The sequence below is a fragment of the Myotis lucifugus genome, unplaced genomic scaffold (genome assembly GCF_000147115.1).
Source record: "Myotis lucifugus unplaced genomic scaffold, Myoluc2.0 scaffold_167, whole genome shotgun sequence".
Taxonomy (NCBI): domain Eukaryota; kingdom Metazoa; phylum Chordata; class Mammalia; order Chiroptera; family Vespertilionidae; genus Myotis; species Myotis lucifugus.
Window position 1 is genome coordinate 127,155 of NW_005871215.1, and position 23,932 is coordinate 151,086.

The 23,932-nt window shown below is 39.1% G+C and overlaps 1 protein-coding gene across 3 annotated transcripts in view; it reads right to left on the reverse strand.

Moving 5' to 3' along the window:
* Positions 1-152: 152 nt before the first annotated feature.
* The window catches only part of CEP83 (centrosomal protein 83), a 133,144-nt gene continuing 109,364 nt past the window's right edge, over positions 153-23,932 (reverse strand). For 2 of the 3 annotated variants that reach the window (XM_006096051.3, XM_014462027.2), the window contains exons 11-16: positions 12,166-12,241; positions 11,802-11,959; positions 11,263-11,392; positions 4,876-4,979; positions 2,798-2,987; positions 153-820 (exon numbers count right to left, since the gene is read on the reverse strand). In XM_006096051.3, coding sequence (XP_006096113.1) covers positions 716-820; positions 2,798-2,987; positions 4,876-4,979; positions 11,263-11,392; positions 11,802-11,959; positions 12,166-12,241 — 763 coding nt within the window. In that variant the 3' untranslated portion in view covers positions 153-715. The remainder of the gene's footprint in view (positions 821-2,797; positions 2,988-4,875; positions 4,980-11,262; positions 11,393-11,801; positions 11,960-12,165; positions 12,242-23,932) is intronic. The other variant, XM_023759940.1, reaches the window with a different exon arrangement.

Consider the following 23,932-nt stretch of genomic DNA (forward strand, 5'->3'; position numbering starts at 1 on the left):
ATGGCCCTTGTTTTATAAAGCCACAGTATTTAATTATTTGAACCTTATTATTTTCTATTCTATCTCAGAAGTCAAAATCAATATGATCTATATTGCTAAATACACACTATATGGTTGAAAAAAATCCAACAAAAGACAATACAGCTAGATAGAAAAAAATATTTATTAAGCTCTTTAATAAATTATGTGCACACAGATTTTAAAAAAGGTAGTGTTTTATATTTAGATATCTTTAAGTTGTATTATTTACGCTGACTTTAAAACTGTCATCTTTTTTCAAGAACTAGAGGTTTATAACTCGTATATAGTAAACCAGAAAATGTTTACTGACCCTGTTATTGCCAAACATCTCAAAGATGAGGAAGAAGAAATTCAACATGGGCATATTTTAGGCAACATGCCCCCAAAATTCAACTAAGTAAAATTAATAAAATATTTTAAAAATTTGATTCTTCAATTAAATTAGCTCCATTTATTTATACCATTCTCAAAAGATTTTTGATAAATACTCTATCTCTAAAGCTGTTTTAATGTTTCACTTGTCTTTAGTATAACCTTAAAATCCCGACTTACATGCACTACAGCATGTAGCTGGTACTTTTCTTGAGGCAAATTCAAGGGTTTTGGCAAACAGTAATAAAGTATCTAAATGCCACATATGTTAAAACTTCAAGCTTTATTGGGTCACTGATTTCATCCCTTTCCTCCAAAAACATCATTCCCCAGGTGATCCAAGTTCCTCTAGTTGTTTTCTTTGTGTTGTTTCTAGTTCTTCTAGTCTTTTACGAAGTAGAGAGAGTTCCCTTTGATGTTGTTCCTCCTTAAAAGCACAGAAAAAAAGAAAAAATACAGAAAAGGCTCAGAAAAAGAGACTTAGAAAAACTGGTGAAAAACTAACTTGGGCAGCAGCCTCAGTCCTCTTTTGTTCAGGCCTGCACATATGACAGAGCAAGGATGGCCATTTTAGCCATCTAAGAACACAGCAGCATGGGCCAGACTATTGACTAGTCTGACCAGGCATCTCTCCTGCCTCAAGCTCTGGCTGTAAAGCAAAACCCCAAATCTGTCCTTCTCTAGGTATAAAATTCGCCAGGGAGTTAATTAGAAAATACTCATGCTGGGTCTAGATGTACTTATACGACAATTTTCTAATAAGACTGGAGTTTAATAGCAATCTATACTAATATGCAAATTGGCCGGGATGCCGTCATGTAACAACCAATCAGGACGGGGGCAGGGCCACGGTGGAGAGCTCTCAGCATACCTGCACACCGGGGGTCCAAAAGGTGCAGAGAGGAAGGGAGAGCAAATAGGCAGTTAGGGGGATCAGGCCAGGAGGGGAGAGCAGATAGGCAGTTAGGGGGATCAGGCCAGGAGGAGAGCACAGTTAGGCAGTTAGGGGGATCAAGCCAGGAGGGGAGCACAGTTAGGCAGTTAGGGGGATCAGGCCAGGAGCTGCATGAATTTCATGTACCAGGTCTCTAGTCCTATATAATAAAAGGCTAATATGCAAATTGTCCCCTCGACCAGGAGTTTCACTGGGAGTTCAACCAGGGGGTGGGCTGGCCTGCCAACCTCCTGCGTCCCCTCCCCCCTGCCAGCCCGGCCTGATGGGGCCTGATCAGGGCGGGCCAGCCAGACCCCACCCATGCATGAATTCATGCACTGGGCCTCTAGTTTATTATAAACAAAGCTCTTGGTCTGAGATTCAATTCTGTAACTAAAACTTCATGGCATTATAAAATGTAATTAATTATTAATTCATCTTCTGAAAATCATCCAAATAATTTGATAACTTCAGTATCTCAAGGACCTAGTACAGTGTGAATTAGCCCAGGTTTTGCAATAGTGACATAACTCTGTCAGTTATTAGCTATGACCTTAGGAAAGTCATTTCACCTTTCTGACTCAGTTTTCTCATCTGTAAATTGGAAATAATAATACCTTTCCTCAAAGCATTTTTCATTAGGATTACATAAAATATTGTATGGAAAATGCATAGTGCAGTGCATTAGTAAATGCTCAGTAGTAGTTAGTGTTATTACTCAAACATTCATCAATCAACTTCCTTTTTTTTTATCCTCACCCAAGGATATATTTATTGATTTTCAAGAGAGAGGAAGAGAGGGAGGGAGGGGGAAAAGTGAGAGTAGATACAGAGACATAGCAAAACATCGATGTGAGAGAGAAACATTGATCAGTTGCCTCCTTCACGCACCTGACCAGGATCGAACCTGCAACCTAGGTATGTGCCCTGACCGGAATTGAATCCACAACTTTTTGGTGTACGGGACAATGCTCCAACCAACTGAGCCACCCGGCCAGGGCAAGTCCTTCTTTTAAATTGCTTAATAGGCCCTACTAGGTTTGGCTCAGTAGATAGAGCGTTGGCATATGGACTGAAGGGCTCTGGGTTCGATTCTGGTCAAGGGCACGTACTTCGGTTGCAGGCTCCTCCCTGGCCCTGTCCTGGTCAGGGTGCTGCAGGAGGCAAACAATGTGTTTTTCTCACATCAATATTTCTCTCTCTTCCTCTCTCTCTTCCACTCTCTCTATAAATCAATGGAAAAATATCCTTGGGTGAGAATTTTAAAAAAATAAAATATAAATAAATAAATTTCTTAATAGGAGATTTTACTCTTGGCACTATCACTAGAGGATAAAATAGATTAATATCCACTTTGCTTCTCAGGATATTTCTGTTAAAGAAAGATTTGAGTTTTTAACTCTGTATATAAACTGGTAAACATGTATAGAAACATCTGCCTAAACTTTTCCCTAAAATAAATGCTCATACCTGCATATGAGGAGGAAAGGCTAGCTCCATGCCTGGAATTATGTTTGATGACTGCAAGCTAACAGGATTGATGGATGCTGTTGGAGGTATGTTAGGAACCAAAATTAAACTTCGAAATTCATTATGTCTTCTCTGTATATCCTTTAGTCTTTTTTGAAGCCTTGTATATTCTTCAAATGGAACATTTTGCCTTGAAGAGAAAAAAAAAAGTGTCCGTTCTTTAATACATAAGTTTAAATAGGAAGAGAAGGATTTCTAAATTATAAGGTTTATCTGTATTTAATATATAGGCTGTCCCCAAAAAATGTATACACACTTTAACGCTGATAACTCATTTAATTTTTACTCCAAGGTTGAACTGATTTGTAATAATGGGTGAAGCTAGACTAAGCTTTGAACAAAGAAAATTTATCCCAAAGTGCCACTAGACTTTTTTTTTAATGGGGATACATAAAAGATAAAGTTTACGGTACAAAACTGGAAACAGTCAATAAAATTGAGGGTGCACAAATACCAAATGAAATGATCTTGGTGTTTGCAATTCCATTGTTTCATGTTATCAGCAGTGCCTGGACCAGAACAGTCATCAGTCTGAAAACAGGCATTGTCAAAAAAAATTTTTCATTTCTGTAGATTATTTTAAATTTTGAAAATGAACTGTATGTTAAACACTCACTTCATAATCATTCAAAGTGTGTATACATATTTTTGGGACACCCAGTATATAAAATTCTATCAAGAAAGATAAACAGATATGAAAGGATGTATTATTGTTACGATAGCATTGCAGGCTATTAGTTCATTTTAAAGTTTTATTTGCCAATTAATAAAAAACTCTTGATACTTTTATTTTCATTTCTACTCCACTCCCCAAGCCCATGACTCCTGAAACTAAAAGGAAACAACTTAAGCCCAAAGGATGCCTTATTTTACAGAAGGAATCAAACAGAATACAAAAAACACTAGCTTGAATCTTATGAAATTGCCATTTTTGAGGTGAACTATGGTCAAATATAGGGAATTTCATATTGTTCAACTTAATTTTTAAAAATATAGCTAGTGACATAAGTGAAGTCCAAACTTTAGGGGAAAATGACATGAAAAAAAATAGCTTTTCAGGCCTTTGCAAATCTTTTTGGACATGAGTTTTCTGACCATCAGTCACATCAGTAGTCAAATAAAGTTTCAAAATCACTCAAAGTTCTAGATAACCTGTGCCACAGCTGCCTAATCTGGAATTGATCAAATTTCCAAGTTAATGGTTATGAGAGGTAGTAAGTTGAATTTTGTTTTAGAATGAATTTGGTGGCATCTTACTTTGGAACAGAGTATTATAAAGTTGGCATTCATTCCAGTCTAGAAACCTCTTGGTTTTTATAAAAAAAAAACCAACTGTTCACATTTTGGTAATTATACCCAAGAAGACCAGGGCACATTATTAAACATCACTGCTTGATATCATAGGCAATTTCCATTACAGAAAAGTCTGATACTGTCTGAAAGCTGAAGGCTACCATTAATTAGCTGAATTTGCAGGGGTTTTTTTTATTAACTTGAATCAAATGAGTCATACAATGCCTCTACCACTTCATATGGTAAATCTTCTCTGCTCAAAAATGTTACTGTGAAAATTACTAGCTGTGCTTCGGTGTAAATGAAAAACCACAAGTCATAGCCCAGTAATAGTTTACCACACCAATCAAGAACTGATCTTTGATCCAAATTGTGGCCACAATTTTATACTATGCAATCACTACCACTGTATTGTCACAACAGCAAGAACTCACACTGCCCCTGGCTGCCAAAGCCAGTGACCAGCCTTTCCTTCCAGGCCCAACCATACTGGCATGTGTTAGATACCTTTTGGTTTGAAGGAATATTTAGTCTAGGGTGGGGGGCGGGGGAGGGGGGAGGGAGAGAAAAAAGGAATAATAAATTAGAAGTATAATGAATAGTTTTAGAATTCTTTTAAATGTATATTTTAAAAGAAAACAAAGTGCATTATGCCCAGAAACCAAGTTCTATAATATCAAAATGACCACATGGGGTATATATATACATACATATAAACACATTACCTATTTAACACCTGATTTTCTGTTTCCAATTCTTCTCTCTTTGCCTCCAAGACTTCCACTTTCTCGTGTAGTCTCTTCAATTTGTTTTCATGAAGAGATTTTCTCTATAAAGAAACAAGATGAGCAAGTGTGTAAATACATGGTTTCTTTCCTATTTGAACAAAACTATATAATAGTGAATATTTTACTCACCAAAACAATTTTATTTAGAGATGAGTATTTTTAGTCACTACTAGGAACCAAGATTAGCAGACTTGAGTCTTACTGAAAATTGCAAAGATAATAAACCACAGATATATCTCATATTCTCAGTGTGACAAATAGAACTATTATGAATGCCAAACAAGAAAACTGGTATCAATAACTAAATTGCTGCAAATAAAAAAAATCTAAAAACTAAGAAGTCAAACTTTACTAACAAGTTTGCCTGGTGCCAGATAAGGAATCATGAGCTCTTGGTTTTTACAGAAGATATCATGTATTAAAAAAAAAAAAGGTTAACCAAAATTTAAAGTTAAAAAATGTTTGCAATTCATAAATTGCTACCAAAACGGTAAATTAAAGGATCAGAAAGCTAACATAGATTATGAGCGCATTTCAGTATAAAAGCATATCTTTCTAAATACTAAAAAAATAAAATAAAAAACTTTACAAAGTGAAATTTTTCTAATAATATGCAAAAATCCATATATAATGCAAAAGTAGTATATGAAAACAAGTACAATTATTTTCAGTTTTATAAAACAGGTTTTTTTTGTTTTTTCAGGAAAACACTTATAAATGTTCCATACTCTTTAGTAGTTACAGAACATTAGGTATTTGTTTTCTTACCTTTTCCCCCCCAGTATAACAGACTTCCAGAAAAATGCATAGAACATAAATTGTTAGGCAAAATGTCAAACTGCAAAGCAAATGTTGGTGTTATTACCTCACAAATCAACAACACTGCTAAACCAGAAGTGCCCCCCCTTCCTGCTGTCAATCTCTATCCACTCTGTCCTCTGAAAAGGTAACCTAATTCACTTCCAAAGCTATAGTTAAGGTTTTGCCTGTTTTTGAACCTCACATGAATGGAATCATAGTGTACATTCTCTTACAAATGGCTTTTTTCTTTCACTCAATATTGTGAAAATTATTCATGCTATTGCTTACAGGTACAGTTCATTCATTGCTGCATCCTGTATTCTACTAATGAATATTACATAGTTGTTGTTTTTTTAAATATATTTTATTGATTTTTACAGAGAGGAAGGGAGAGGGATAGAGAGTCAGAAACATCGATGAAAGAGAAACATCGATCAGCTGCCTCCTGCACACTCCCCACGGGGGATGTGCTCACAACTAAGGTACATGCCCTTGACCGGAATCGAACCTGGGACCCTTGAGTCCGAAGGCCAACGCTCTATCCGCTGAGCCAAACCGGTTAGGGCTACATAGTTTTTTATATTTACCCAGTCCACTGTTAAGGGTCACCTTGGCTATGTCCAGTTGGGAACTGACTGCTACGGGTATTCTGCCTCATGCTTCCCAATGCCTCCCATCCTCCCGCACTCAGAATACTAGCCTGTGCCTCCTCCCTCCACGCTGGCAGAGGAACCACTCTTCTGTTCTGAACCACAATGTCTATCCATCCACCTGCCCAGGTCAAAGAAAGGAATCACACAGTATAAGCTCTTTTGTATCTGGATTTTTACTGTTGTTCAGCACTTTATATGTGTACGTAATGTTATTACATGTCACAGTCCTTTTCCATTGTTATGCTGTCATCCATTTCACAAAGATACCACGTTTTTATACATTCTTCTTCTGATGAAAATTTGAATGTTCCCATTTTGAGACTGCTATGAATAAAGTTTTTCTGAACATGTTTTTGGTGGACATATGTACTCATTTCTCTTGAGAATATACCCAGGAGTGAGTCATAGAGTATACATGTTTGAGCTTTAGTAAATACTGCCAGTTTTCTTAAGTGGTTCTACTAATTACAAGCCCACCAGCAATACATGAGAGTTCCGACTGCTCTACATCCTTGTCAACACTTGGTGTGGTCAGTCTTTTATATTTTAGCTCTTTTGGTGGAGTAGGAGAGTATGTCAATGTAGTTTTGGTTGCATTTTCCTGACATCTAATCAGGGTGATTATGCATATTGGCCATCTGGATACCACTTTTTTGTGAAGTGCCTCTCTCAGTCTTTTGCCTGTTTTAAAAAAATTTTTTTTTGCATAATCTGTTTATTGGATTTGTTGGAGTTCTTTATATATTCAGAATATGAATCCTTTGTCAGATATACAGCATGGGGCAAAAGGAGGTTTACAGTTGTATGTGAAACAGTCTGTTCTTGTATTATTATTCTATTATTTCCCATACAGCCAACTGTAAACCTCCTTTTGCCCACCCTGTATACACTACAGACTGACATTCTCCTAGTCTGTGATAATATTTTCTTTCTCTTAAGGGTGTCATTTTGTGTTTTTTAAAAGTTATTAATTTTAATAAAGTCCAAATTATCAACCATTTCTTTTATGGTTAGTGCTTTTTATGTCCTGTTTAAGAAATCTTTACTTCTACCAAGATCTTAAGATCATCTCCCTGTTTTCTTTTAGCAGCTTAATTTTTTTTAACTTTTTACATTTGTGTCTGTGATTCATTTTTAATCTAACATGGTTGGTTAATAATAACCAACTGATTCACCACACTTTTATTTTTATTTTATTTTTTTATTATTTTTTAAAAATATATATTTTATTGATTTTTTACAGAGAGGAAGGAGAGGGATAGAGAGTTAGAAACATCGATATGAGAGAGAAACATCAATCAGCTGCCTCCTGCACACTCCCTACTGGGGATGAGCCTGCAACCAAGGTACATGCCCTTGACCGGAATCGAACCTGGGACCCTTGAGTCCACAGGCTGACGCTCTATCCACTGAGCCAAACTGGTCAGGGCTGATTCACCACACTTTTAAAAAAGCACCATCCTTTCCTATTGAAATGCAGTGATACTTTGTGGTAAACCAGGCGTTCATATTCTTGTGGGTCCATTTCTGGTCTCTCTTCTGCTCTGTTTGTCAATATGTTTATCCTTATGCCAATACCATGCTATTTTAATTCCTTCAGAATACTTCTGGAAGTCACCCTTCATTTTCATTCCTGTACCCCAAGCCCAAATTCCAAACATCTTACTTCATTTTAAGTTTAGTACAGTGGGGCCTTGACTTACGAGTGTCCCGACTAATGAGTTTTTCGAGATAGGAGCCGTCTCTCGGCCAATTTTTTGCTTTGAGTTGCGAGCTAAAATTCCAGTTACGAGCCAGCTTCAGATACCCCACCGCTAGTTGGCACAGCGAACGTCACAATGAACGCCACAACATCAGCCCAGCATCACGTGTCTCACTCGTTCACTTTTTAAGATTTGACATACGAGTAATTTGAGTTAGGAGCTCCATCATGGAACGAATTAAACTCGTAAGTCAAGGCCTCACTGTATAATAGCTTCCTAACTGGCCTCCCTGTCTTCAAGATTTCCTCTCTCTGGCACGCTAGTTCTGAAACTTTCGTGTGCACACAGATCACCAGGGAGTGATAATATTCTTTAGGTATTGCATGTTACCTTATTTCTCCAATTAGGTTATATGGTCATCAGAGCAGGAGTCAATCCTGGCATTTATTTTCCCCTCGGCATAACTCTAGGCTGCACAACACAGTCAACAGATATTTTATAACTTCGAGCCTATGGTGCATTTTTTTTATAAGCCAGTCATAACAGTATCTAACCAAGACTTATTTCAGAGAGATATACCTTAGAATAAAAATGACGAGTTGTCACTTCAAGTGCTTCAAAAGGAAAAGCACAACTCATTGTGTTCATACCAAGAGATCTCTCTGTATGGTCGCACTTTAACAATGTGTGGAGAAGCGATAAAGAAGAGCCTCCCAACTCGAGGTGCCTGGTCAAGCTTTTCCAAACAAATCACAGCAAATATTATTACCAAAGACTCTACCAGAAACACTTACCAGAAATGACACAAGCTTTGTGCTTAGGAGGTTGGAATCACAAATAAACAGTGAGCCATCTTATCCAGCCTGGGGGAAAATAAAGCTGCTGTTCCCCAGCTAGAAGAACCTCTCACAGGAAAGTAACTCTAAAGGATTATGATTTCTGCCCTGGAGTTAATATTTTGTGACTTATTTTCATCTTAATGCATAAGAAACTTATGATTTGTGTCATTTAAAGGATCCAAAAATCTGTTGCACTCTTATGAATCATTATTTAATCTTACAGCCAAAATTTTCATATAGAAGCAGTATAGGGTTTGAGTTAAATTCTTTTTCTAGTGATTATTCTGCCATAGAAAATAATACTTATGTGTATTATGGCTACCAAGAAGAGAAAAACAAAGCATCTGGAATACAAGAAAGTGGGAAATTAAAAGAGTAACGGTGCAAAAAGAGCACAGGCTTGAGAATAGGAAGATGTAGGTTTTAGTCATGGCAATGATTCTAGTAGTCAAATGATCTTGGCTACCTACAACTTCAGGTTCCTAATCTATAAAGACTATCTCTGAGTGCTAAAGTCCTCCCAGCCCTAAAATTGTATCTACTTAAAAGTTGTCAGTATTTAGGGCAGTGTCCCACGTGATGGAACACATCTGGGTCATAATTATTCACTCAGTTGAGCTTAATAATTTCTATGACTTCAAACCATAATCCACACATTTTGAAAAGTGAAATGGATATTTATTATGTTCACACCCATTACTTGATAGGCATTACAATAGAAAAATAATTCATACAAGGTCACAATATTAACGAAAGGGTTATTTTGCAGGCTTCTTAAATAAAACCTTCTCTCTTTCTGGTATACCTGTGATTAGTTGATAATCTCTCTCACCACTGGATGTCACTTGTGCTCCAAAAGAAGTCAACCCAAACTAATCTCAACAATTAGAATCTGATCTTCTCTAAGATACTTTTCTCTAAAACCTCAACACAAAAATTTCTCTGTGAAAGATCAAATCAGCTCTTATAATTTCTAGTGATTTCCAGCTAACATCTGGCTTCAGAGGCTTCTAGGCTTCAAACAGTACAAGAAAGCATAAATACTTTCTAAGATCATCCCAAGCCATAATAAACTGCACTGAAACCCCAGCAATACCCATAGGATACACAGTACTTCCATGGTCTGAAAGAAAAAAAAGTGATATACAAAGGGAAAAACAACAACACAAGTCTTTATATTTGAGTATAAAACACTGGAATTCCCATTTGTAAATGTTGCTTTCTAATCTCAATATCACACTACTTTTAGCATTATGGGAAGAAAAAGGCAATATTCAGAATCCAAAGACATAGGGAAGTAATAACTTTTGGACTTCTCATGTTATAACTATCAGAAGGCATTTGGCAGTTATAGCTAATACATAAATAGGTGACTAGGAACTGTGTCCTCAGGTTTCCCAATCAAAATATGTAAATAATTTATAGTTCTCTTCTCTTATGCAAATGTGAACAGCTAACCTTTCAGATATTGACACTGCTGTGGCTATGCCTATAAGCACCTTGCTCTCATCTCAGACCTTCTTACCTCCCAAAGCAAATGCCATGACTAAGGGAACTTATCAAATGGAGACATATTAAATCAGCCCCAACTCCAACACACATGCACCACTTTTGTTGAAATAACTGCTAAATCACTGCCACAGTGAGTCGTGGTTACTAAAGGGGTCATGCTATACTCCTTGGGTTTGTTGAAGTAGAAAAAAAGTTGAAATCACTGCCTTAGGTGAATTATCTCACTACATCATTTCTAGGATGCCCTGGACTATTTATAAGAAAATAAATTAGGTTCTGGGGAAAATAGGCCTGTAAAAGGGAAACTTAAAAAGAGGGTGGCTGTCGGACTATCGTGGCTGTCTCAGAAGCCGGCGGGGAGGAATATAGGAGCAAGTGGCTGCGGCGGCGGGGCGGTTCTAGTTCCTCCTAGGAACTAGAACCCCCTAGGGCAAGGAGGTACTTGCTCCTATATTCCTGAGTTGGAAACAAAAAAGCATTTTAACCACAAAAGCAATGTTACAAGTATTAGTTAAGCTGAAACAGGCAGAATGAGTTAAGTAAGACTTGTGTGGGCTGTTCTAGAAACTTGATCACTGAAAAACAGTCTGTGAAAAAATGCATGTTGGCTCTGAAAAACTGACCTGTACACAAAATTTAGAAATAAATCTGTTGAGCAGTTTGGATTTTCCCAATTTATCTCTGCAAGGTTGAAAGCAAAATGTCATATTTAAGTACTAAACCAGTAAAATCTCAGTTTTCATTGTACATCTTATTTTCCTAAAATAGTTAATTATGTTTTACTCTGTAGAAATCACTCTAATAAGAATCACTTGCCTTTTTCTGGGCAATTGCAGCTCGCTGCAGTTTCTCTTTAGCTTGATTATACTTTTCTTCTCGGTCTGTGATACGTTCATGAAGCTTTTGCTTTTCTTCCAGCCACTGGATCTGTTTCTCTTCCAATGTCCTGTCAGAAGAATGTAGGCAAAACATGGACATTAACTCTCAGGATTAAACAGATGTCATCCCAAGTAAAACCAAACTTAATACCTATGTGGCATTCAGAAGACTAATTTAGATATTTGAAGTAAAAAATATATTGTTTTACTCAATGAATAAAGACGTTTTTCTTTGAGGGTTTTCAGAATAGTATGGCCAGAGAGAAATTTAAAGGGCCTTCTTCCATAAATGTCTTATTATTATTATTAAAAGAATTCAAAAGTCTATAAAGTTCATTCTCTAGAAATAAAAAACGTATTACCTCAGACTACTGTATATTGTCAAAGGGTGTTTGTAACTAGTTCCCAAAGCACATTCAATGTGGAATTATCATTGAAAAGAAATAGTTGTACATAAAGAAAAAAAGCGAACTCTACTTTTCAACTTCTAGTTGTGCTTTTTCCGCTTGGCTTCTTAAATTTCGGCACTCCTGTTTTAACCTCTCCACCATTTCCTTCAGTATTTGGTTTGAATTCAGCAATTCATTCTCTGACTGTGTAAGTGAGGTCACTTGGATCTGCAAACTACTGATGTGCTTAAAAGAAAAGAAGATAAATGTTAAGGCCACTAAACAAATTTAGTAAAGTATAGGGCGGCAGAGGATGCTAAACATCCTCCCTCACAAATACCCCACCCACCTAATGTGCCCTTGAGGACACCCTGAAATGAAATAAGCTTCAAGGCATAGATTTTAAAAAGCCCTTTAAAAAAATAAAGCAAAATGTCTGCTAAATAGAATACCTGTTTCAGGTCAGAATTTTCATTTTTCTCTTTCTCTGCATTTTCAATATTCACAATTTGTTGTTGAAGTTTTAACCTAAAAATCAAACCCAATAAAAGACATTATTAAGGATCCACAGTTCATATATTTCACTGAATTAGGTAATCATTTTACTGAGTGCCTTTATTAACAGTAGACATTGTGAAATCTGGTAGATAAATGATAAAGATTTTGATTTCAGGCAGTCAAGTTGTGTTCACATATAAATAAAATTTAACATAAATTTCCGCTTTTGCTATGAAAAAATTTATAAACTATTGGCATAGAGAAGAGGAGAAATCAGGTCTGTCTAGAAAGATAAGAAAACTACCTGAAAATTAAAATCTGATGGGCAGATTTTAATGAACACAGGAAACAGCCTGAGCTGTCTTTGGTGGACAAGTGTACAATGTGTTGTAAGCCACCAGAAAGCAGTCCAGTTTTGGAGAAGCCACTTTACAACCAGATAGTAACTGACAATTTACAAAATGCCTTCAGCTGCACTGCTACTTGCACTTTCACTCTCCTAGGTTAGGGAGCTCCAAAATGTATCCTAATGACCACCATGTCATAATATAACAGGCATTTAATTAAAGTTGGCCAATTTTAATTGTAATTTCTCACAATAAATCTATGCACATAAGCAGAGTCATCTTTATTATTCCAATTTTACAGATAAAAAGATTGAAGTTTAACCGAGTTAGGCCAAATCACATAGCAAGTCAAAGGACCGAGGTCTTCCAACATCCAAGTTAGTGTCCCCCTCTCCCACTTCATTATGTGAATTTTACTGATTTAAAAGAAAACTGTCTAGTACAGGACAACATGCTATATTCTATTAAATATATTTTTTCATCCCTGAGATGAATAAACACACAATTTGTATCCTCTTCAAAAGGAATATGTTCTCAGAACATCGCTGGTGACCAAATGACTAACCTCCTGAGAAAGACTTTATGCTAATTAGGCTTGAAGGATAGGCCCTCAACCTCTCCATTTTTAAAACCCTTCAAACACTTATCTCAAATATAATTCATTTGGTACTTATTTCTAGTTTGGCATTATCAATATTTATCAATCCAATTAGAACTGCTGATTGGAAAGACAACATTCTCAAAGGCCCATGGCTGTGCTTTAAACACTAATAAAAATTCAATAAACGTTTGCTGATGGATTGAATGAATCAACCTAAATCCTGGATTAGAAGTTTAAATGTGTAAAATGACTGGACAATATGACATGGAAGAAACCACTAGACCCACTGCTTTCTGAGATATTTATATACAAATGATGGAAACAATGGATCTAAAGCAAGCATATCAAACATGCGGGCCTGCCTGCCGTGAGACTGACATGCTTGATCTAAAGGAAGAGGGCCAGTCTTTCTCTTGCTTTGCTCCTTTGACAGTATTAGTCATGCTACCTGGTAATATTAGCTAAATTATTACTCTCTCAAACTTTCTATGCATTTCTCCCCTTAAAAGTTTATGAATGTTATTAACTTTGTAGTTAGATTACGAGTTAATGGAGGTTTCTTTCTACAAAACCTTGAAGATGAAAATAAAGGAGAAAAAACTGTGGGTCCTCGCCCAGGTCCAAAGTTAGAAAAGTTAGGCCCCAAATTATTTTAGCTCTGGTAGAGATTTTGGATATACTTGATAAATCAATAGAAACAAGACCCAGTTACAAGAACCATTCGTAGCCTAAATGCTTTCTAAATAAGTTATGTAGATATTAAGAGAAACAACTAAACCTACATTCAAAAATTGAAGCCAAAGAAACCAATGCCAAAGAGCACTTGACTATTAAGACACAAAAGAAATAAGAGCATCATCTCTATGGTAAAATGTAAGAAACAACACAGTTTTCTTCAGTTGGCTTTGCTGAAGCAATGATGGGTTATAATCTACAACTGATAAGAGATTTCTAAATTTTTATTGTTGACAGTATTACAGATATCCCCCAATTTTCCCTCCCCTTCATCTCCCTCCTCCCAGCTCCTGCCCCACCCCAGGCCTTCACCACACTATTGTCTGTGTCCATTGGTTATGCATATATGTATATGAGTTCTTTGGTTAATCTTTTCCCATCTCCTCCCCTAACTCCATCCCCCTCTCAGCTCCTCTCTGAGATATGTCAGTCTGTTCCATGCCTCCATGTCTCTGGACCTATTTTGTTCACCAGTTTATTATATTCATTAGATTCCACTTATAAGTGAGATCATGTGATATTTGTCTTTCTCTGACTAGCTTGTTTCACTCAGCATAATACTCTCCAGGTCCCTCCATGCTATCTCAAAGAGTAAGAGATCCTTCTTTTTTACAGCTGCATAGTATTCCATGGTGTAATGTGCCACAGCTGTTTTATCTACTCATCTACTAGTGGGCACTTGGGTTGTTTCCAGATCTTAGCTATTGTAAATAACACTGCTATGAACATAGGGGTGCAAATATTCTTTCTGATGAGTGTTTCAGACTTCTTAGGATAAATTCCTAGAAGTGGGATCGCTGGGTCAAACAGTAGTTCCATTTTTAATTTTCTGAGTAAATTCCACACTGTTCCATAGTGGCTACACCAATCTGCATTCCACCAGCGGGGTACTAGTTCCCTTTTCTCCACATCCTCGCCAGCACTTGTTATTAATATATTACAGGAGAAAATCAGTCCATGATTTAACTTAACATCATTACAGTTAGAATTCTAAAGGTTAATGGACTTTAACAAAAAGTAACTTGAATGGGAATAATCAGGGTTTAGAAATATGTTCAATGATCTAAAAATCACAATAATGAAAGAGTTCAAAACATATTATTTCACAATGCTACAGATTTAGGAATAAAGTACAGTATTTCCTTTTTTAATATATTTTTATTGATTTCAGAGAGGAAGGGAGAGAGAGAGAGATAGAAACATCAATGATGAAGAGAATCATTGATTGGCTGCCTCCTGCACACCCCCTACTGGGGATCGAGCCCACAACCAGGGCATATGCCCTTGACCAGAATTGAACCTGGGACCCTTCATCCTGCAGGCCAACACTCTATCCACTGAGCCAAACCAGCTATGGCTAAAATACAGTATTTCTTGACTAGAAGGTTTGAATATTCAAAGTGTGTTACAATTAGTCAAAATAAAATAATCTTTAGCCCTAATGCTGTTGTTCCTTGGCTGTCCATAGTAGGTAGACTGGACAGCCAAGGAACAACAGCGAATACAGCTGTGGAAAAGTTATAAATGGAAACAGTTGGAATAACAGTGATGGCTCAGTGGATGGAGCGTCAGCCTGCAGACTGAAGAGTCCAGGGTTCGATTCCGGTCAAGGGCACATACCTTGGTTGCAGGCTCAATTCCTGGCCCTGGTCGAGGCATGTGCAGGAGGCAACCAATCGATGTGTGTCTCTCACATCAGTGTTTCTCTCTGTCTCTCGCTCTCCCTTCCACTCTCTCTAAAAATCAATGGAAAAATATCCTAGGGTAAGGATTAACAACAACAGCAAAATACTAATTTTTATAACAGAAGTACAAAGTACAGAAGAAAGTACACTTAATTCTTATTAGATCAGTAAAGGCTACATAAGAAAAATGCAATTTGAAATGGATCCTGAAGACAAAATAAGAGTCTGAGGTAGAGAAATTAATGATTTAAGCAAACAAGAGGACAACTAATGAAGCAAGACTACAGAGCAAATGAAGAGGGTGGGATAGAACACTATGTATTTTGGAAGCAAAGGAAGAAAGGATATCTTCACAAAAACAGAAAAGGAAGAGAGAATGATGAAGATACAGAAGTTCTCAAATAGTGAGAAGCTGAAAGAATTCATATCCAGACATCTTTGCTCAGGTACAAATGAGAGCACAGTGGAACAGTGGACAAAGAGTTTCCACTGAGAGGCAAGGTAGCCAGGCTAACAGACTGGAAGAAGGAAAACAAAACACAAATGTACAAGAACTACCAGTTTCAATATCTTCAGTGAGAATAGAGTAAATAATAGAAAACAAATTGTTTTTAAAGTGATCAATTCTAAGGGATGACAAGGTATGATGGCTAAGTGTGGGGCTACTAAGGTAGAATAAAGATAGAGAATTCAACCTGGCTGGTTGCTCAGTGGTTAGAGCGTCGGCCCATGGACCTAAGGATTTGCTTCCCATCATGGGCAGGTACCTCAGTTGCAGGTTTGAGCCCAGCCTGTCAGGGCACAGGCGAGAGGCAACCAGTCGATGTGTCTCTCTCACAGATATTTCTCTCTCTCAGCCTTCTTCCCTCCCTTCCACTTTCTCTCTAAAGATCAACGGAAAAAATATCCTTGGGTGAGGATTTAAAAAACAGAATTCCAGAGTGAACATAAAATAGACTATAAACAAAGGTGTTTGATGTGTCAACAATACAGATGTACTCACTAAGAATGAAAGCAAAGGATAGAAAATAGAAAAAAGCTGAGCCAGAAGCCACGGTCCTTAGTGACTGGGGGGAATATCCTGTAGGTCCGTAAATGGATAGAAAGATAGATAGGGTAAGATGGATGCAACGACTATCACAGAAAAAAACATTTTAACCAAAGTTAGTCACTTGTCTAAAAACAACAGTGGGGTTCGGAAATACTGATTCCCTTTTTTGGTCCCTAGTTGCAGGAGAGAGTAAGGAGGCTCTGGCAGGTGGCTCAGTTGGTTGGAGTATCGATCTGTTCACCAAAAGTTTGTGGGTTTGATTCCTACTCAGGGCTCATACTTAGGTTTTGTGTTCATTCTGTCAGGGTACGTACAGGAGGCAAACAATCTTGATATCCTCCCCCTCCCCCTCCCCCTCCCCCTCCCCCTCCTCCTTCTTCTTCTTCTTCTTTTCTCTCTCTCTCTCTCTCTCTCTCTCTCTCTCTCTCTCTCTCTCTCTCTCTCGCTTTCCCTCACTCCCTCCTTCCCTCTGTCTAGAAATTAATGAAAGCATATCCTCCGGTGAGGATTTAAAAAAAAAAGGTTGCCAGGTAATATGCCATCAGGACAAAGTCAGGTTTCAGTAGGGGGTGTTTAGAAAAATGTGGAGATTGTAAAAAATTTATTGGAATGGAACAGGGATTTCAGAGGTTACAGCAAAAATTGTTAAGAGGAGAGCTTTAATGAGTTGGTGGTGGGAGCAGTCAAAAGGTGAAGGATGAATAAGTTGGGAAATGAGAAAGTATGTGATCAAGTACTTTATATTTCAAAAGTAGTTATGGAGAAAATGGAAGTAGAAATAGTAGGTAGACTAGACAGCCAAGGAACAACAGCGAATACAGCTGTGGAAAAGTTATAAATGGAAACAGTTGGAATAACAGTGAGATGGAGCTTTTCCAAGCTCTCTGCACAGTACAGGATAGCCAATTGTGATCATTACTGCCTAGGTTTTCTGTGGCAGGCAGCTGATATGCATCATTTCAACGTTCAACAGATGTTTACTGAGTGCCTACAAATGCTGGGCCCAGTGTCGCAAATATATCAGTGCAAAAACAAAGAACCTGTATTCTTAAGGAGTTTATGCTCCAACCATGCTATCTGAGCTTTCTTTCTTTTTTAAAATATATTTTTTATTGATTTCAGAGAGGAAAGGAGGAGGAGAATCATTGACTGGCTGTCTCCTGAACAATCAGGGATGGAGCCCAAAACCCGGGCATATGCCCTGACTGGGAATCGAACTGTGACCTCCTGGCTCAACCAATGAGCCACCACAGCCAGGCTGAGCTTTCTTTAATAGTGAAAATGTTCTATAATGTGCACCAGGCTGAGCTTTCTTTAATAGGCGACAGAAGCTCCCAATATGTTGCATATTTGAAATGTGGCTACTGTAAACAATTTCTTAAATTTTTAATTAATTTAAAATTAGATTTAAATAGCTATTGTATTACTAGCTATATGCAGCTATTGTATTACTAACCCAGGGGTGGGTATGTAAACCAGACCCAAATCCTTTTCTAGATGTTTCTAACTTGATTCATCAAGTAAAAATTCTGTTTTCTTTGATCTCAAAATATAGACTTGACCTCACAGAGAAAGCAATAGTAGAAAAGCAGACACACAAGTTAGAAGAGAGGAGGAAGACCTCACACCTGAGGAGAGAAGCCGCTCTCATCTGACCATATCTGAGTTCCTAAATAAAGGCATCCATGAGACCAGCATAATCCTTGTACTTTCCACAGTTTAAGTCAGCCAATAAAGTCCCCTTTTTTGCTTCAGTTAATTGGGGCTGGGTTACTGTCATAACCAAAAATTGACTAGATTATCTTATTTTAAATCCTGTCATTTTTACATGTTTTTAATTTACAGGTAACTTTATAAATTTTACAAACTCATTGTAAGGTGGGGTAATCTTCAGGCTACTGTTAGAATAGTAATTTTATTATTGATTAGTGGTGAAGAAACCACTTTAATGAAAACAAGAAACTGGTGTTTAATTAATGTTTGTTTGTTTGTTTATTTATTTATTTATTTATTTACTAGAGGCCCGGTGCACAAAAATTTGTGCACTGGGGGGGCGGGGGTAGTCCCTCACCCCAGCCTGTGCCCTCTCGCAGTCTGGGACCTCTTGGGGGATGAACATCTGCTGGCTTAGGCCCGCTCCCCAGGAAATTGGGCCTAAGCTGGCAGTCAGACATCCCTCTGGCAGCCCGGGAGCCCTCAGGGGATGTCCACTTGCCAGCGGGGAGCAGACCTAAGCTGCAGTCGGACATCCTTAGCGCTGCTGAGGAGGCGGGAGAGGCTCCCACCACCACCACTGTACTGGCAGCCATCAGCCTGGATTGTGGCTGAGTAGAGCTCCCCCTGTGGGAGCGCACTGACCACCAGGTGGCAGCTCCTGCATTGAGTGTCTGCCCCCTGGTGGTCAGTGTGTGTCATAGTGACCAGTCATTCCCAGTGGCTCTGCTGTTAGGGTCAATGTGCACATTACCCTTTTATTATATAGGATAGAGGCCTGGTGCATGGGTGGGGGCCGGCTGGTTTGCCCTGAAGGGTGTCCTGGATAAGGGTGGGGGTCCCGCTGGGGTGCCTGGCCAGCCTGGGTGAGGGGTTGATGGTTGTTTTCAGGCTGGCCACAGCCCCTTCAGGGTGGGGGACCCACTGGGGTGCCTGGCCAGCCTGGGTGAGGGGCTGATGACTGTTTGCAGGCTGGTCAAGCCCCCCCAGTGGGGACCCTCTCCCCATGGAGGTTTGGCCTGCCTGGGTGAGGGGCTGATGGCTGTTTTCAAGCTGGCCACACCCCCTTTAGGGTGGGGGTGCCCAGCCAGTCTGGGTGAGGGGCTGAGGGCCGTTTTCAGGCTGGCCAAGCCCCCCCCCCGGCGACAGAAGCTCCCAGCTTCTCCTTTTTTTCTTTCTTTTTTTTTTTTTATTCTGGGATTTATTTACCTTCTATAATTGAAACTTTGTAGCCTGGAGTGGAGCTCAGAGCCAGCCAGGGCAGGCGGGAGGGAAGCTTGGCTTCCTCCATCACCAGGGGAAACCCAAGGCTCCAGCTCTGTGGCCAGGGCCTGCTGAAAGCAGGTATCTGGGGTTTATTTACCTTCTATAGTTGAAACTTTGTTGGTTTGAGTGGAGCTGGCTTCCTCCATCATTGGGGTAACCAAGCCTCCTGCTTGCTCCAGCTCCACGGCTGCCAGCCGCCATCTTGGTTGGGTTAATTTGCATATAGTCACTCTGATTGGCTGGTGGGCGTGGCTTAAGGCATAGTGAAGGTACAGTCAATTTGCATGTTTGTCTTTTATTAGTGTAGATTTATTTATTTATTTATTGTTAATCCTCACCCGAGGATATTTTCCACTGATTTTTAGAGAGTGGAAGAGAGGGGGAGAGACAGAGAAAGAGAAACATCAATGTGAGAGAGAGACATCGATTGGTTGCCTCCTGCAAAGGCCCTGACTGGGGCCAGGGATCGAGCCTGCAACTGAGGTACATGCCCTTGACGTAAATCAAACCTGAGACCCTTCAGTCCGAGGGCCAATGCTCTATCCACTGAGTCAAACCGGCTAGGGCTGTAATTAATAATTTACAGCATCTGCCAAAGGTGGATTAATCATGGATGTTTGTTGTTTGTAAATAAATGGATATTTTTGCTTTATATAATTTAGACTTTCATTTCCTTAGCAAGACCTTTTACTCCACAGGTAATCTCTTTCTGACTATCACAGATTCTATATAAGACAAGCTACAATTATGTTTATTTTAATGAATGATAAAAATAGACCTGGTTGATGTAGTTACTTATAAATTAGAAAATCAGAGCTGTCATGGGAAAAACACACAACTGTAAATCATTTCTTTTAAACGTCATTCAAATTTTGTGAAGTTTTGTTTCTTCTGCTACATTTTATGTTGGATACTATGTCCTTATTTTAAAAATAAGTTGGGGTCAATTACACACTATAAATGATCTGAAGAAACTAAAGAGAAATCAAAGAAAAATTATCAAAGTGACTAATGGAATAGAAAATGATTCATATTAAAGAATGTCTAAAAGAATGAAAGCTGTTTTATATAGCAAATAAACAAAAACCTAAGGGTCAAGTTCTTTATTGTCTTCAAGTAATGACAGAATGCTGAACATTTTATCACTATGGCAACAGAAGCCCAAACCAAAAGAAAGACTTAAATTCTAACACAAAATAGGATAAAACATCAGAGTGAGGTTCCTGGGAGCGGGGGGGAGGGAGAGGTCTCTTTCTCTCCTTTCTGGAGATTGTCAGGGAGAGATAAAACAACTTATCTGTCCTGAACAGTTAGAAAAATGTACCCAGCTAAAAGAAAAGGGTAGAATAAGATTGGCTCTCAAAATCCATTACAGATTTGTGATTCTAGAATTGTAGAAGCTAACATTTAAATTAATAGTTCATAAAACCTGACCTTTGTAAATAATACATATGTCTCTGCCAGAGGTAATTCTTTCCCGAGTAATAAGAATCAAAAACCTTGTCCCAAAACATAACTTACAACTTAATGAACATAAGATTTTAAAATCTCTCAACTTTAATCTACATAATTAGGAAATCATCAAGCTTTTACATTTTAAAAAACAGATATAAGGGACTTCCAGGTAGCTGAAGATAACAGATGTTTAGTTCTGCTTTACCCATATCTCTTTTAAAACAATACAGAAAAGTATGGAGAATAAATAAAGCCACACAAAACCACATCCTTCACAATGGAAGAAAGAAAATGCTCAAACTTTAAAGCACCTATAAGTAAAAATAGGAAAGTAATTCTAAATTCCAGCAAGAGACTGCTCATGCTCTAGACTGGAAGTCTTTGTAGTGACCATGGGCTCCCTTCATGTGAATGGACTTAACTCACCCATTAAAATAAAACGATCTCTAATCTGGCCCAAAGCAAGACCCAACTATATGCTATACATAAAAGACACATTTAAAAAACAAAGTGATTCAGAAAGACTAATAATCAGAATACAAATCAGGCAAATGGAAACAATAAGAAATATCAGACAAGGTGGAATTCAAGCAAAAAAAAAACCACAAATAAATGACAAAAAAAAAAGCACTTTTAAATACTTAAAGCCACAATTCACCATAAAGATGTAATTGCTCTGATTACTTATATGCCAAATAATAAAGCAATCACCTTTATGAAGCAAAAAAATGCAAGATATGAAAGGAATCATAGATACAAACACATCCTATCTAATAAAGAGGGAATTGACCCTCATGCTGTCGCAAAGATGGCAGCGCCTACAGCCAATAAGGAGGGAATATGCTAATTGACTGCCCCACCCTCAAAGATGGCAGCACCCACAGCCACAAGATGGCGGTACCCAGGCCCCTCAGCCCTGCCAGGTGTGCAGCAAGGCCGGGCCCGCCTGCCTCCAGAGTCCCCCAATACCCTCAGCCCCCCAGCCGCTCAGGGACGGCCCGAGGCACAGGCAAGCCTCAGATGGTAGCTGCCCCGCCTCCTAGGGCCACCAGAGGCTCAGGTAACCAGGGCTGGCTGAGGCTTGTGCTGCCAGCAGTGGCAGCAGCAGAGGTGTGATGGGGCGTCACCTTCCCCTGATCGCCAGGTCGCCTCCCGCCCCTGAGGGCTCCCAGACTGAGAGAGGGGGCAGGCTGGGCTGAGGGACACCCCCCCTTTCCCAGTACAAGAATTTTCATGCACCGGGCCTCTAGTTAATAATAATATTAGGAGACTTTAACAAGAAAAATCAAGTGGACAAAAATATAAGTACATGGAAGACTTAAACATCAGTTAATAGGTAAATCAACTGGATGTATATATCAAACTTCATATTCTTAAAAATGAGCACTTTCTTTTTAGTCCTTATATAATATTCACAAAAATCAATTATGTACAGTAGGTCCTCGGGTTACGTAGGAGATCCGTTCCTATGGCGCAATGTGATGTAACCACGAAACGATGTACATTGAGTCAGATGTAACCCAAGAACTGTCTGTATTATAGGACTGAGATGGAGGAGATACAAGACTGGGGACAAAACCAATGAGGTGCCCAAAGTGCAAAATGTAAGAAGTCTCACTCCACGAAAGAGTGGGTGTCTCCTTACTTTTTACCCTGTGGGTGTCTCCTTACTTTTTACCCTGGGCCCCTCACTTGCTTTACCTTAGTCCTGACTATGTCACAAAGAAAATATTATTGTGTTTTATAAAATAGAAATAATAGAAACCATACTCTTTGATCACAATGCAATCCTATCTAATAAGAGAGTAATATGCAAATTGACTATCACTCCAACACATAAGATGGCTGCCCCCATGTGGACACAAGATGGCTGGCAGGGGAGGGCTGGGGGGAACCAGGCCTGGAGGGGAGGGCAGTTAGGGGCAATCGGGCCGGCAGGGGAGCAGTTAGGCATCGATCAGGCTGGCAGGGGAGTGGTTAGGGGATGATCAGGCTGGCAGGGGAGTGGTTAGGGGGTGATCAGGCTGGCAAGCAGAAGCGGTTAGGAGCAATCAGGCAGGTAGGCAGGCAAGCGGTTGGGAGCCAGCAGTCCCAGATTGTGAGAGGGATGTCCGACTGCCGGTTCAGGGATCGGGCCTAAACGGGCAGTCGGACATCCCTTGAGGGGTCCCAGATTGAAGAGGGTAAAGGCTGGGCTGAGGGACACCCCCCCATGCATGAATTTCATGCACCAAGCCTCTAGTAAAACTATAAAATAAAAAAAAATAAAGATAAAAAAGCAAGCTCTCCCACCTGAATATTCAAAAACCTTCTTTATGGACTGAATTGTGTCTCCCCAAGATTCACAAATTGGATCAGATCCTCATCAGATCCTCATCAGTTCCTAACCAGAACTCCGACCAGAACTTTGGCTGGAGATCCTGGCTAGAGGTCCTAACTAGGCTGCTGATCAACTGAAGGCTGTCTCCGTGTCATTCCTTCTTTGCCGACTCCGTCCACACCTTTGGGGACCCTTGGACCTGCTGGGGCTGGACCCCAGCAATTGGCGCCCGAACAGGGACCCTTAGGTTGCCATCCTCCAACCAGAGGAGAGGTCTATGTTAATGGATATCCCATCTCAAAGAACCTAAATGATATTCGAAAAAACTTTGGCTTCTGCCCACAGCATGACTTACTGTTTAATGACTTGACACTATCAGAACACCTTTATTTCTACTTTATGTTCTGGAGGTCAGAAGTCTGAAACTGGGTCTCCTGGGCTAAAATCAAAGTGTTGGCAGGCGAGGCTCAGCTGAGAGACAGTCTGCAGCCAGGAAAGACAGAGAACTCCTAAAAAATGGGGATGGTTAGACATTGAGGCTGAAACCT